The sequence below is a fragment of the Natator depressus genome, chromosome 27 (assembly GCF_965152275.1).
Source record: "Natator depressus isolate rNatDep1 chromosome 27, rNatDep2.hap1, whole genome shotgun sequence".
Lineage (NCBI taxonomy): Eukaryota > Metazoa > Chordata > Testudines > Cheloniidae > Natator > Natator depressus.
In genome coordinates, this window is record NC_134260.1 from 11,426,801 (window position 1) to 11,442,693 (window position 15,893).

The 15,893-nt window shown below is 55.7% G+C and overlaps 1 protein-coding gene across 1 annotated transcript in view; it reads left to right on the forward strand.

Annotated features, from left to right (window-relative positions):
• The first annotated feature begins 488 nt into the window (after positions 1-488).
• The window catches only part of ARHGAP23 (Rho GTPase activating protein 23), a 126,368-nt gene continuing 110,963 nt past the window's right edge, over positions 489-15,893 (forward strand). Inside the window, exon 1 of the mRNA XM_074940898.1 lies at positions 489-652. Within this exon, the coding sequence (XP_074796999.1) occupies positions 644-652 (9 nt within the window). The 5' untranslated portion in view covers positions 489-643. The remainder of the gene's footprint in view (positions 653-15,893) is intronic.

Sequence of the window (15,893 nt, forward strand, 5' to 3'; positions counted from 1 at the left end):
AGGATCTGCTGCTAGGGGGCGGAGAGTTTTGGGGATGGGGGAGCTGCAGCATAGAGAGGGGCATGGGTCCCACCACCCAGGAGTGGGGCGGGCAGGGGCAGGGCGCGCACGGGGCAGGGCGGGTGGAGAGCCCAGGGGTGGAGAGCCCAGGGGCAGGGCACGCACGGGGCAGGGCGGGTGGAGAGCCCAGGGGTGGGGCTGGCAGGGGCAGGACACGCATGGGGCAGGGCGCGCAGAGAGCCCACAGGTGGGGCGGGCAGGGGCAGGGCGCACACGGGGCAGGGCGGGTGGAGAGCCCAGGGGTGGGGCTGGCATGGGCAGGGGCAGCCCCCCCCAGTAACGGGGGGGGGGGGGAGCAAGACTTACATGACCCTGCCGAGCGGCTGCCGGGGCTGCCTGTGACCGCTGTGCCAGGCTGAGCCGGGGAGGGGAAGGGGAGGGACGCGGGGTGGGGTGGGGATGGGCTGGGGGGCCGGGCAGACAGACACACGCCCGGCGGGGAAACGGGCGCTCGCAGCAGACGCCGCAGCCGGGCCGGCTCCGGGGGACCTGCCGTAGGAAAGTCACATGGATCGTGCCGGGGGGCTGCCCCCCGCCCTCCCTCCTTCTCGGCCTGGCCTGGGGGCGCGCTGAGGGGCGCAGCATGGAGCAGGTAGGAGGCACCGCCGGGGGGTGGGGGGCGGCTTTGCGGCCCCTCCCGGGGAGGCTCGTGCACACAACGGAGCCGGGCGGGGGTGGCTTTGTGGAAGAGGTGGGGGTCTTTGTAAGGGGTGGAAGCTGGGATCTAGGCGTGGGGTGGGGCTCTGTGCAGGGAGCCTGGGTCTGGGGTCTGTGCATAGGGTGGGGCTCTGTGAGTGGTGTGGGGTCCTGGTTTCTGTGCATGGAGTGGGGGGGGGTCTCTGCAGGGAGCCTGGGTCTGGGGTCTGTGCATAGGGTGGGGCTCTGTGCGTGGTGCGGGGTCCTGGATTCTGTGCATGGGGTGGGGGGGGGTCTCTGCAGGGAATCTGGGTCTCGGGTCTGTGCATAGAGTGGGGCTCTGTGAATGCGGGTCTGGGGTCTGTGTGTCGGGTGGGGCTCTGTGCCTGGGGGTCTGGGGTCTGTGCATAGGGTGGGGCTCTGTGTATGGGGGTCTGGGGTCTATAAATGCGGTCTGAGATCTGCATAGGGTGGGGCTCTGTGCCTGGGGGTCTGGGGTCTGTGTGTGGGGATCTGGGGTCTGTGTGTAGGGTGGGGCTCTGTGCCTGGGGGTCTGGGGTCTGTGTGTGGGGGTCTGGGGTCTGTGCATAGGGTGGGGCTCTGTGCCTGGGGGTCTGGGGTCTGTGCGTAGGGTGGGGCTCTGTGCCTGGGGGTCTGGGGTCTGTGTGTGGGGGTCTGGGGTTTGTGCGTAGGGTGGGGCTCTGTGTGTGTGGGGGTCTGGGTTCTATGCATGGGGGGTCTCTGTGAATGGGGTCGGGGGTCTGTGCATAGGGTGGGGCTCTATGCATGGGGGATCTCCTTGAATGGGGTCTGTGGGGGGGGGGGGGTCTGTGCATAGGGTGGGGCTCTGGATTGGGTAGGGTGGGGTCAGGTCAGAGCCATGCCAGGGCTGAGTGCCGAGCTGTGGACAAGGGGGCTGGGGCGCAGTGCTCTGCAAGGTGGGGGGGGGCACAGAAGGGGACACTGATCTCTAGCTCCTGTATGTCATGCAGGCTGGCTTTGCCACCCTGGGGTCTAGTGAGGAGGCTGGTGCTTGGTCCAACCCCCCCCCCCCCCCCGCCAGCACCCCTCCTGGTGGGGGGAACACAGCAGGTGTGTGGCAGAGAGAGAATATTACAATGATAATAACAAAAGATCAAGAGGAAGAAAAAGAGGGGTGTATGGAGGGAGGGGTGGGGTACAGAGAGGGGAGTGGAGGTGGGGCTTGTATAGGGAGGTGCTAGGGCATGGGGCGTTGTATGGGAGGGGTATCGAGGGGGGTGGCATGGGAGGCGATGGGAGGGTGTGGGACATGGAGGGGGCTTGTCTAGGGAGGAGTGGGTAGGGGGTGTAGGGAGGAATGGGAATGAGGGGAGGGAGCAAGGTGTCAGCGAAGGGAGGGCTGGGGGTCAATACAAGGAAGGGGACTGGCTGCCCAGGGGTGTATAAACATCCCCTCGCTGCCAGCTCAGCTTCTGTGCAGGCAAAATCCCAGCCTGGTGGAGGAGGAGGGAGGCCGGCCGGCCGGCCATGTGCCCTCTCCTTGTCTCTGGGTGAATGGTCCAGACCAGGGATTCTGTGAGACACGTGGGTCACACGGTGCTGCTTAGCCGGACCTGTGTGGGTCATGGGGCACGGGGGATGCTTCAGATAACCACGATTTGCCACTTGACTCTCCCTCCTGGAGGGGCCAGGGAGGGGTGAGGGAACAGAGCAGAGCTGTTTTCGGAGTGGCCCCTCCTGGTCTCACCTAGCCAGGGGCTGCCTGACCCCATGCTGGGAATTACGGCTGGACAGTCAGCATGGTACCCAGGGAAACTTGCTGTCGAGATGCCCCGGTATTGGGGATGCTTCGCCAGGGAGGCCTTGCGGGCATCTGAGCCCACTGGCCAGAGACCCTCACAATCACTGCACACAGGCGCACGCGCCCGTTCACGCCCATCAGAGACCCTCGTCCTCTACAGCCGTCCCTGGCAACCTTGAGACGGAGACCCTTGTAAGGCACATCCATACACCCCTTAGACAAAGATTCTTGTTGCGTATAGAAACATGGTCGCACCGATTAGAAAGGAGGCCACCGCAATGCACGCACACACACCCACACACGCCCTTTGGTTGCTCTGGGTTAGTTCTTTGCAGCAAGTGGCACTTGTTGCTCCTGGTCGTGGCCTCGTTCAGGCTGATTTCTGGCCTCCGTCTCTGGCGGCTCATGGGAGGAGACCGAGCGAGAGAAGCACCTGCCACCGAGTTCTGCCCCGCAGCCGAGTGGGGCAAGGGGTCCCTCTCCCTGCCCAAAGCCAGCCTGGGCCACCCTGGCGAGCGCGTCCCATCTGTGCTGTCCCCAGGGGGTGCCGTGGGGCGACGGAGCAGGCTCTGGGGATTGGGGTACTTCCACATTCAGCGGTTGGGGGGGCAGCCGCCACCATTTTGTGGCAGCGGGGTGGGGGGCGGGGATGTGGGAAGGGAGAGGCGGCTGCGGCAGGATGGAGCCTCTCTCGGCCTGTCTCCGCATGGAAGCCGGGTGGGGCAAAGAACAGCGGCCGTGGGGGAGTCTCCTTGGTGGGGGTGGGGTGGGATGGGATCTCTGGGTTTCTGGTAGGGAGGGGGTTGTTAGTGTGGGTTTGAAGGGGAGCGGGGGGGGCATCAGCCCCTCCCTCTTCTCACGTTATGTTGCTTTTGCTGAATGAATCCTGAAAACCTTCCCCTCGGCTGGAACAAGCTGTGAAGGGAGTGGGGAGGATGAAAGGCAGCCCCCCACCCCGTCACCCGAATCCGGAGGACAGTAATCCCCCCTCCTCCCTAAATCCGAAGGCGCCCCACTCTGCCATGCCCCTGTCTGCCGCTGCCGCTGTCCCCACCCTCCCCCGAATCCACAGGCCGTGGGTGTCTCTCTGCTCAATCCCTCCCATGCCAGTTGGAATCCCTTGTATTGCTGCACTTCATATTCCCCTGTTCTGTTCTGCTCGATTGCCCTGCGGGTACTGCCCTGGCATGGCGGCGTGGTCAGGTCACTGGGAGCCCCCCAGATATCCCAGCTAGCACCCCAGCTTTCCCAGGGTGCAGATATAGCCAGGACTTCCCACGCCACCTGGGAAGCAGGAGAAATTTGTGCTTGCATCCTTGGAGTGCTGGGAGCCGCTAGGCGGGAGGCAAAGGGTTCCCCGTGATGGGGGAAGGGCAGTGCTGGGACATTCAGGGCTGTGGGTGTCGGGCATGGGCAGTGGGCTCTTATCCCAGGGATCAGACAGGCAGGCACCTGCCTGAAGATGGACAAAGGGGCTGGCCTGTGAGGGACGATAGGATGAGCCCTGGCCTGGATTCTGTGCTCAGTGTAAACCGGGAAGTTGGGTGGGCTTGCTCTGGATTTACGCCAGGGTAACTGAGAGCAGAACCCAGCCCATAACCGGTACGCCTTGGCTGAACGTTGGCCAAGTCTGATGCCCGCTTCAGCTCCTCTACAGCAGTGACACCTTGGGCTCCTAGCATCCCCATCCAGGGGTCTCAAAGTGCTCACGATTGAAAAAGGCCTAAGGGAATTCCAGCTCCCACTTAATTGGGAGCCTGACCCCCTTAGGTTCCCTTAAAAATCTCAGCCCCAAGCCACACAGCACCCCTATAAATAGATAGATAGGTAGATCAGCATCCTTCCCCTCTTGTGATGAGACCAAGGCACAGAGAGGGGAAATGACGTGCCCAAATACATGCAGGGGCTCAGCGGGATTAGAACCCAGGGCTCCACTGTCCCCAGGGCTGCCCAAGGAGGGCATTGGACAGAATTGCTCTCTGGGGGCCTGTAACTGGGAGAAACAGGAGGCAGTTAAGAAAAGGAAAATTCTGATTGTAACAAGGCAAGGCAGGGACTGTCCGTGTTTGTACAGCGCCTAGCACAATGGAGCCCTGCCCCGGGACTGGGGCTGCTAGATGTACTCAGGCTGAATATCAGGAAAACTGCCTGCCAGTGAGCTGGATGAGGCCACGGCAGCCATGTAAACCCCTAAGACGGAGGCAGGAATTATGTGTTAAGGTGAAAAATCACTATCACCTGGAACATTGAAAGCTAGATGCAGAGAATAGGACAGTTGATAGGCTTGCCGTGCTGTTGTAGCTGTGTTGGTCCCAGAATATGAGAGAGGCAAGGTGGGGGAGGTGAGATCTTTTATTGGACCAACTTCTGTTGGTGAGAGAGACGCGCTTTCGAGCTACAGAGAGCTCTTCTTCAGGTAGGTCGGCTTGGCAGAATTCGATTTTGACTGATAGTATCAATGTTTATCGTCACACTTTTTTTTATTTTTACTGATGTATATTTCCACAGGCGGCAGAGGAGAGTCAGGCAACAGTTAATGGCAGCCGACATTAAGATTACAAAAATTAAAGCTTTATAACACAAATTCCAAACGTCGTGAGCCAAAATAGACATTACGTAAATGTCCTTACATCAAACTCAAGTTCTCAAGCCGTATTCTTCTTCCATTGCCCCTCTGTGAATGTCCATTATTATTGCTGGAAATATTTATTCCTTGGGGGGGGGGGGCATGGCGAAATTGATGTTTCTTGATAAAAATCTAATTCTTCCCAGTGTCATTGTAGAAGGTGAACATGGGCTAGGTGGTCCCCAGTAGGAAAACCTGGTTGGAAGTTTTCCTACAAAAGTTTTCCTTCAGGGTTGTCAAAACTGAAAGGTCGCGTGGACCCGTCTCGATTGCACCCACATTTGGCTTCCACATGAAATTTTGCATTTTTTTTCTACGTGAAATGGTTTTGGAGTCACGTTTTTGGTAGTTCCGTTTTGCAGGAAATGTTGAAATTGCCTGTTTTCCTTCTGATTCGGAACCAAACCAGGTTTCGAAAGGTCAGAATTTCCCCAGAACCGGAGAGTCCGAGTCCCAGCCGGCTCCACTTGTGGGGCTGTGATGTCTCTGACGTTCCTGGTTTGCCGGATTGCCTTGCCCTGAGCTGTGCTTCTTGCGTGTAGCAGCAAAGCCAATCAGTCTGTTCTGGAGTTATTGGTAGTGAGTTTTCGAATTGGCAGAAGGGAGTGAGTGATGGCTCTGAATGATGATGACTGACACGTACATAGTGCATGTCAGTCAAAGTTCCCCTTGCTCTCTCTTCTTGTGATCCTTATTTAACTGTTACGTTGCAGCAGTGGTTAGAGAGGAAACCAGGTTGGGGCCTCCTTGTGCTGCCCAAACATATCAGATTCTCTCTACCCCTCTCTCCCCTTTCTGCCAAGTTTCCCCTCCCCTCTGCACACGTTCTATATACTGTATCGATCAGCTGATTCGATTGGCGTGAGTTCTCTCTTCACCTCCCACTGAATTGCATCCACTTCTGGGGTGGACTGGGCAGCCATTTAACACTAGCACTGATAAAAGAGCTGTTCAGAACAGATAGGGCAGGCTCCCTAGCCACAGAGGCCCGTGCGTTTCATGGCACGTCTGGACCCGAATCTACAGCAACGTTTACTTTAGTGCATCCGGGTAACATCCCCTTGGTTCCCCTCCCTCCCATGCCCCAACACACATCCACACACTGTAGCACCTGGTGGCAAATACTTGCTGGTGAGCAATTCATCAAGGATTCATTTTGATGATGGATTTTTTTGCTGCATTCTCCTGACAGCCTGTTCTATGGGCCAACGTAATTATGATGGAGTCTGGGCAGCCCAGTTTAGAATCTCCTTCCCACACCCTGAAGGCAGGTGTGTGTATTTTCAGCGGTTCAGCTTCTCAGCTCTCCAGGCCTTCACTGCTCTATTCTCTACCTAGCCTGCCCTTCTGGTACCCCAGGCTCCCTGACAGTAAACTGTACGCTGTCTCTATCTATCTATCATCCTTATATGACCGCCGTTACTATAATCTCTGAGCACCTCACAATCTTTAATGTATTTATCCTTCCAGCACCCCTTTGAGGCAGGGCAGTGCTAACACCCTCATTTTACAGATGGGGAAACTGAGGCACAGAGCAGCTAAGTGACTTGCCCAGGGTCACCTGGGAAGTCCGTGGCAGAGCAGGGAATTAAATCTGAGTCTGCTATGTCCACAACATTTAGGGTTCTTTCTAGGGTTTACCTTAGCCAGCTAAACATGTGTTAAAATCACCCTTTGCCCTGTGTACGTCAGGATTTTAACATGTTAATGATCCCGCGTTTAAAAATTGCACCTCTTTCCCCAGTGAAGACAAAGCCTTAGGGGGTGGGAGAGTGTGAGAAGGGTTGTGTGTGTGTGTGAGGATAGAGAGAGAGCCTGTGTGTACAGCACATGCATGACACCTGCACAAGGGCCCTCTGAACATGACTGTGTGTGGCGTGCTGAATGCGTGTCGACCCGCTGTCTGTTGGTGAAATCCCGTGTATAGCGTGTGTGTGTAGAAGGAGATGTGATGTGCAAGTGTGTGACACTCTGGGAAGCTGTGTGTGTGAGTATGCATGGTTGTGAACATGTGTCCTTGCCACGTGTGACTACGTGAACCGGACTGTGTGACAATGCATTCCTGGATGTGTGCAGGTACAGTCAAAGCTGAGGTGCTGCAGGGGAGTTGGGATGGAGCCCCAGGGGCCGTGGGTCAGGACTGAGGAGCATCAGCAGAGATGGATGGGAGGAGCCCAGGGCAGCTGCAGATGGGGATTGAGGGATATAGATGGGCCTGAGGAGCCCGGGGCTGGAAGAGCAGAGAGGGCTGTGGGCTGGGATTGAAGGGCATTGACAGAGCTATTCGGGGGGGACTCAGGACTGGGATAGCAGGGGGATGCTGCAGGTTAAACTGGCTGTGCTCGTGTACGAATAGGGCAGCTCTTGCCTATTCAGTAGGACCCGGACCCCCACACCCGCCCAATACGCTCTTCTGCTGATTCCTGATTGCCCAAAGGTTCAAGGTGCAGCCCATGCGGGTCCGCTAATTGGGACCCTCACAGAATCCCTGGTCTCGGCCTTTGCACCTTCCCTCTGCTTAGAGCCTAACAGTTCCCCAGCTCCCCTGCCGCCGGTTGGAAGTGTCCCACGGTCTGCTTTCCAGGGTGGAAAAATAACCTCCCCGCCACCCAGCTGCACTGCAGGGCAGTTCCCCATTGGGCCGCCCTGGCACCTTCCCTTTGCCCTAGTTGGCTGGGGCTCATGTTAATTTTAGGCAGTGAGATCAAACAGCTTGGCATGTGGCTCGCTCGCCGATTGGACAGCTTGGGGGTGCGTTATCCTGTGATATAACCCGGCCAGAGATAGCCCTGGACTCCGGCCGGGCCTGCTTGTTGTCTCTCGCTAATAATTGAAATGGCTGATGGCAGCCGTGGAAAGGCTCTGAGGCTGCCAGGGAGCAAACAGATGTTCCCAGGGCTCCGTCCTCCTGGAGTCCCTGCAGAGCGTCCCCCGCTCATCCCCGCGACGTGGGAAGGTGGCGCCACTTTAGCCCGAAAACGCCTCCGTTTAGGAATGCCCCAATCCGTGAGCAAATGCCCCCCCCCCCCACCATAAAGCAGCTGGGCTCGGCCTTTCATTCCCCAGCGTGTCTGTAACTTTGCTGGCTGGGGGGAATGCTGGAAGACGCCCTCCACCCCCAGACTGCTTCTGCCTTTATTGATTTTTCATATTAGGACCCTCACTGTGGTTCCTTTAAGAGGCTTCCATTCGGGCTTCCAGGCCCTCAGGTGCCAAGCAGAGCCCCGACCCTAGGTTTGCCAGCCAGGTTTTCTCCTGTTTATCCGAATTTCCCATAGTCACCCATGTGGGCTGAGCTCTTGAGCTGAGAGGAAGGGACGGGGGAGGGAGCCATGGTAACTCTTTCCTTGCTGCGCAGCTGTCTCAAATTGCCTCTGGGTGTTTTGGGGGTCACACCCCATCTGCGTCTCCTGTTTTGGGCTCGACGGGGATATTTTTCCGGTGAGGTTCCGCCAGCAAGGTGCTGAGCGCTCTGGATCCGATCCTGCCTGCCCTGAAGCACAAGCTTCACTTTTAGCACTGGAATAGTCCCATTGATTTAAGTGCTTGGCAGGATTGGGGCCAGCGCGCTCTACGCCTTGCAGGATTGAACCCACTGGGAGAAAGGACTCACCACACACTAGGGACCTGATTCTGACCTCAGTCACGCTACTGTAAATCAGCCCCATTAAAGTCAACGTGACAGATTCTCCACTGGTGTAAATTGGCATAGCTGATTGACACCCACTAAGAGTCTGGCCCAGTGGAGTTAAATAGTATCAAATTGGTGTAAGGGAGATCAGAATCCTCACTTAGATGTTTGTAGAGAAACAGCCTGGATCCAAATTTAGGGTTTGTTACACTTACACTTTTATGCACCTGCACACACGCATGTGCGCACACAATTTTTCAGAGCACTATTTTCATGAAGTTATTTTAAATCCAGTTTGTTTCTTGAATTGATGTCTTAAGACAGCCAATGCGTTATTCTGTTCCCACAGAAGGAGATGTTAAAACGTGCCTGTGTCCCCATGACATTCACTGGGAACTGTGCTCTGACCATCTTTTTGTAAAACAGATGCTCTAATTCAGTCAGGAATTATTTCAGGGAAGGTGTCTAGCCTGTGTTATGAAAGAGGCCGGACGAGATGATCACAGTGGTCTCTTCTGGCCTTGGAATCTGTGAATAAATCCTTTAGGCAATTTTGAAACGCTTCCCCTACGGGCCTGACTGTCCACCGACCTGCGGCGTGTGTCATTATTTGAACCATCACAAGGCGAAGATTACCATTCTGATCACCGAGGAAGTGAGCTGTAGCTCACGGAAGCTTATGCTCAAATAAATTGGTTAGTCTCTAAGGTGCCACAAGTCCTCCTTTTCTTTTTGCGAATACAGACTAACACGGCTGTTACTCTGAAACCTGTCATTCTGATCTGGTGCCATTTTACACCTTCTTTGTGCAAGGTGTAAATCACTGCACAGAGGACCTAGGGCTTTCTCCTCACTGTGAAAAAGGCATGGCTTTTACACTGATGTAACTAGCTCCCTGCAAAATCCTAGCAGAGATGAGGCATGGTGGTTTTTATCAACCCACCCTATATATCTCCCGCACTTGGGCTTGGCCTCAACTGGCTAACTTTGCGTTGCTGCTTATTCCGGTGCAGATTGTTATAAATGGTGTGACTGACTGTGGAAGACGCAGGGCAATGGAGGATCTGGTTTAAGGGCTGGATTCCCCTCTAAGGTCTGCTCCACACGTAGTTTTTGTACGGATTTAAAGCCGGTCGGGGGAGTGATTTTTCTACTGTAACACCTCCACTGTTATTGCCTCTAGTGTGGACGCAGCTATGGCTGGTATAAAAGTGACAGTATCATGATGGGCTGTGTTTTGTTTTTCTTAATTTTAAACAATATTCATTAAAATATTAAAAATCCAGGGTAAACAGTTTTTGTTTCATTTGAATACGCAAATATTCCCCTGCAAAATTTTCAGAATAAGCTGTTTGGGTTCATTACTGCTTCCAGTCCATTTCCTTTCCTGGTTCTCAGGCCCTACATTCAAGCACTGCTACCCCCACTATAGTGCAGAAGAGCCCCAAAGAGAAACTGACTAGAATTAATGTGAAATTTACCTTGCATCATTTCCCTAGTTTAGCTGGTAACTGAGGCCAGGCCCACACTGTAAAGTTTTGTTGGCATAGCCATCTCAGTGAAGGGTGTGAAACACCCCAGCCAAGGTAGCTCTGCTGACCGAACCCCCAGAGCAGATGCTCTTGCCAGAAGAGTGCTTTTTTCAGGATCGCTAATGTCATTCGGGGAGGGGGCGTTACTCTACCAGAAGAACGGTCACTGTCAGCAGGCGCTGCGTCTACACAGGGGAGCGCTGGTGGTGCAGCTGTGCTGGCAAAGCGTTTGTCGTCTTGGCAAGGCCGGAGATTTTAAAGAATTCTTTCAGTTTTAGTGACCACGGGCCAGAACGTTCACAAGCGCTCAGCTCCGCCTTGACGCTTCAATAAGTGCCCAGATGTTCAAACGAGCTCAGCCCATTGCGTGCTGGGGTTTTTTGCAAATCTTAGGTGCCTAAATGAGAGCTGAGCTCTTTAGAAAATCTGCCTTCCATCTCTCTGGGTCTCACTTTCCCATCTGGAAAATGGAGCTAATAATCCTTCCGTTACTTGTTTGATCTATTTCGACTACAAGTGCTTTGAGTCAGTGACTGTCTCTTGCTCTGTAGAGCTGCCAGCACAACAGGGGCTTCTGATCTTGACTAGCCATAACCATCTTTGCTGTGGGAGCAGAGGTAGGAGAGAGTTGCTGGCTTCCCTGCCGTGGAACCCCAGCTGTGCATGCTACTGTTGTTCGTATTAACTATTTGCTTATTTCCCATAGGGCCTAGGAAGTCCTAGGGATTGGAGATCAGGGCCCCATTGTGCTGGGCGCCAAGCAGAGTACGTCCATACACTACAGACTTCTGCCAGTGTAGTTATGTGGGTCGGGGTGTGAAGAGGTGTGTGATCCCTGGACAATATGGGTGTGCTGGGAAAAGTTACCAGTGTGGATGCAGCTAATATCGGCATGTGCTTTTGCCCATTCCACTCGGGGGGCTCGGTTTGGCTGGTATAAGCTGTGTCCACACGAGGAGCGCTTTGCTGGGATAGTATACCGGTATAACTACACTGGCAAGGCCTTCCTAGTCGAGACATGGTCTGAGAGGCAGTCCCTGCCCCAGAAGGCTTACAATCTAAATGGACAGGACAGACCCAGGGCTGGGGAGACAGGGTATAACATACGAGCAGGGGCAAGAAGGGGCTGCAACCATCATGTCGTGTTGGCTTGTTTCCCTTTGATTTGTGGGAGGGGTTTGTGGCGTGGGAATTAGTTGGCGATAGGGGTGGGTTGGAATGACAGGGGTGGGGGCAAGAAGGGGGCAGGGAGGAGTGAGTCTGAAGCAGACGGGGGGGGGTGGAAGCGAACAGCCAATCAGCAGAGGGGAATCAACATTCAGGGTCAAAGCAGCAGAAAGCCCCACTGGGTAACGATGTGCTGGGTGTGTCCCCTCCACATGGTTGGACGGGCAGCAGGGCGCTGTGCCAGACAACACCCCCACCCCCTGAGGAGCCCCCGCTGAGACAGCAGGTGCCGCCCCGATGGCGGGAACTCTGGTTTTATTCCCCCTGGAGATTCAGTCTCCTGCTGGCCCCCAAGAGAAAATTAACTAAAAATAAAAGGGAGGAGGGGGAGGGGAAAGGGATTTGGAAGAAAACAAACTAACCACCCTGCTGGGGCCAAATTCAGCCCTGGCGGAAAGCCAGTGACGGGAGATGGCCTTAAACCAGCACTGAGGGGGCCCAAATCCCCCAGGTGCCCATGGATTGGGTGGGATCCCCCTCCCATCCCAGTCCCCTCTGCCCGCTGGCAGGCACCTCACACGAGCCCTCACTAGAGGGGGCCCTTTCTCTTTCTCTTTCTCTCCACCAAATGTGAGTGTCAGCTGTTCCCCACCCCTTCTTCCCGCGCTCCCGGCCTGGCAGCAGGGACCCTGACTCCGTCCCTCGCCACCCACAATGTCCTTGCCGAGGAGAAACCCTCCAGCTTCCACCTCCCTCCCTCCTGTGGGGAAGACAGGGTCGGGGAGGCATTGCATGGACTCCCCTAGATTTCATTCCAGGCGTTCCCAGCACCTGCAGCTCTGTGCCCAGCATCCCCACGTGTCTAGTGGGCTGTAACAAAACCCTGGATTCGGATCTTGACTTGAATCCAAACTGCGTATGTCTCATATTTCTGCTCTGGGGTCTTGGTGCCACCTGGCTCAGAAGGGCCCTGGGATGTTCTGAGCTGCAAGAGGAGGAGGTGGAGGAGGGTTTGCACTGCTATGCTCTAGACTGAAGTGCCCCAGAGAGCAGGTTCAGAGGGGTGGTTTAGGGTGAGGCTCTGAGCTGGGAAGAGGGAACGTGCCCTGGAGCAATCGGAGTCTCCCACCCGGCTGTGCTGGGGTGGCAGCTCTGGGGAACGCGAGCCTCTGGATCTCGTCCTCCCGTGCCAGCCCCTTCCCGCAGGGAGTAGCGTGCCGGAGAGGTGACGCTCACAAGCACCCAAGAGGTCCAACATCTCGCAGGAGCAGACCCAGATGGGACAGATCCATTAGGAGCTCAAGGCCACTCATTCCCTGCCATAGCTGCGTCTAGCCCCCTGATGGGGAAACGTCCCCGGCCTGGCTACAGTGATAGGTGTTTGGGGGCAAAGAGATTCGAGCCGCAAGTAACTCTCTGTCGTGACGACACCTCCCAACCCAGCTCCCTCCTACTGTATTTTCTGTGCCCATACTGGGACTTCATGGCTGGGAAATTCAGTGGGACGCCACTTTGAAGCCCACCGACCCCACACACTGCAAAGCTGCTTCCGTCCCCAAGCCACGTGCCGATCGGGGAGATGGGGGTGAGGGGGTGTTAGTCTCCTCCTTCCTCTGAGTCTGGAAGGGGTCCCGGGGCATCACCCGTGTTGCACAGCCTGGCCCTTGAGCTACTTTCAGTTCAGGGCCTTGACCCAGCCTGCACCCATCAGAAGGCTGCGAGTCATGGAGATAATTAGCAATCAAATTGCCTTCGCCAGAAGGGTCACTGTGGTCATCTAGTCTGACTTACCAAGCCACCTCCCCACTGGGGACCCCAAAACTGTGTTTATAAAGGGGCAGTTCATCACTTTTAGAGATGGGGGAAACTGAGGCACAAAGAGGGGAAGGAGCTCACCCAAGGTCACATAGCGAGGCAGTGGCTGAGTCTGGAACAGAACCCAGGAGTCCTGCATTCAGCCTGCTACTCTAATTATTAGCTCCCACTCCCTCCCACAGGGCAAGAACCCAGGAGTCCTGATTCCCAGCCCCCGCCCCCAATCACTAGGCCACATGTCTTACAGAGCTGGGAATAGAACCGCAGGGTCCTAATTCTGAGACTCCTGCTCTAATTACTAGGCAATGCTGCCTCCCCACAGACTGACCACAAAGCTCCTGGATTCACATGAATTGAAAAGGGGAAGAGGTGTCTATGTATCGGCCTGGTACAGCACAGGGATCACCCAGAGAGCAAGGCGCTTCCCATATGTTTGTGGCTCTGTGTCTGGAGGGCCCATGTTGGTATGATTAGTAGCGGGGGAAGCGTGGACTGGTTGTCGGGGAGGAGGGAGTTTGTCCATTGTGGGATTAGCCTGCTAACTGATGGCCAGGATGTGATCTCATTTCCCGTCTTGCAGAAGGACGGGAAGAGGGGGCACCGGGGCTGGCATTCACAGATGGAAAATGTGAGCAGGTGGCATTTGGGCAGACTCCCTGCTCCCCCTTCCACGCAGTCTAGGGCTGTCCCCATTGACTGGGCTCCGGGAAGGGCTGGAGATCAGATTGGATTGTTCCTCAGGTTTGAAATACGGTGCTGAGGTTTCCTGAAAAGGGTCTCAAGGGAGGATGGGGCCGGGGCCGGCTGGGCTGGCAATTCCCTCCTTCATCCCATGCTAGTGCGTCTGGTATTATGGGGAAAGAGGGTAAAATAAGACCCCAGAGACTTTCCCCTGCATGGGGGCGTGGGCGGGGTACGTCAGATGTCTGCTTCACTGGCAATCCCTTGTGGGAGGTAAATCATTCACAACAGCAGGCCCTGGTTGTGTTGCTCTTCCTGACTCCTGCCTAACTAGATTGTCTCCCATGGGCACAGGGTTGCAGGGTGGGAGGGGGCTGGCCCAAAGCAAGGGGCTGCAGGAAGTGATGTCAGTGGTTCGTCAGTACTGGTATCGCAGTAGCTCTTAGTGGCCCTGCACTGAGATCAGGGCCCCGTGCTGCCAGGTGCTTCCAGGCCCCAGCTGAGATCAGGGCCCTGTTGTGCGAGGTGCAGCACACAGAGGCACCTGCCCCAACGAGCTTACAATGTAAATAGACAAGACAGATCCAGGGCATTAGGGGAAACTGAGGCATGGGTCAGGGAAGCGACTTGCCCAAGGTCACCCGGCAGCAGGTCACTGGAATAGAACTCGTGTCTCCAGGTAGTGCCCTGTCTGCTGATGCTTGCACTTATAATCCAACTGGGCAGCTATGTCCAGCCCCATTAGATCTCCTGGCAGTCTCAGCAGTGTGCAGCATTTGTTGTTACTTTGGGCTGTTTACCAGCTGCTGTGTTCCATCCCAGAGGTGGCTGCATTTCAGTAATGGGTGAGGGGCTCCTGTGTGCATTCACGGTGCGTAATGAGCTTTGGGAAACCTTCAGGGTGAATGGGGCTATGGAATCGTGGATGTTAATGTCACTGGTGTGTACAGATGTCTACTGCCTGGGGGAAGAACCTCCACAGGGTGCTAGCAGTACACGGCCAATGACACACGGTTGAACTTCTCTAATTCTGTCCAGGAGAGGGCAGTGGTGGCCCATACATACAATCTCCCCACTGTATTTTCCACAGCATGCATCTGATGAACTGAGCTGTAGCTCACGAAACCTTATGCTCTAATAAATTTGTTAGTCTCTAAGGTGCCACAAGTCCTCCTTTTCTTTTTGCGGATACAGACTAACACGGCTGCTACTCTGAATCTAGGGCACTGTTATTCCCATTTTACCGCTGGGGGAAAGAGGCACTTAGACATGAAGTGACTTCCCCTCTGATCAATGAGAGTCAGCGTGAAGCTGGGGCTGGAAGCCAAGAGTCCTGAGTCTGAACCATCCACTCTTGTGGGGAGGTGCCGATGTTGCTGAGGGTGAACACTGGGTCTTCGGCTTTTAGCGATGCAATTAATAACATCACTCCCATTACCACAACCCCTTACTATGGTGCACCCCACCCCATGCACCCCAATACCAGTGACCCACTCCCACCCCCAGGAGAACACTGGCTTGGGCTGCCTGCTGAAATGTGGCCGCTCATCCCCCTGCTGCCACCAGCAGACCCGCTTTGCTAGGTCTCCTCCCCCTCCCGCCTGCAGTGTTCAGCAATGGTTGCTGGGGGAGGGGGGGAAATCCACTCGGAGGCATCGATCCCTCCCAGGACTGCAGTTCCCAGAGCATCAGGAACGGCTAGCAGCCTGTGCGGACGTGCAGGGTGGGGGAGGCTCTCAGAGCTTCCATCCCAGGCTGTGGAACGGGGGCGGTTTATGGAGCACGGGCGGGTGGTGAAACAACGTTGGGGGCAGAGATTGGGGTGTTCAGATTGAAAATACAATGCCTCAGCTTGTTATAGCCGGGGTGAGGTTGGGGGGTGAGAGGGGACAGAGAAACAGGGATCAAAGGGAGAGGCTAAACATTAGGGAGGGTGGTTCTGCCAGGAATGGTGGGTGTCTG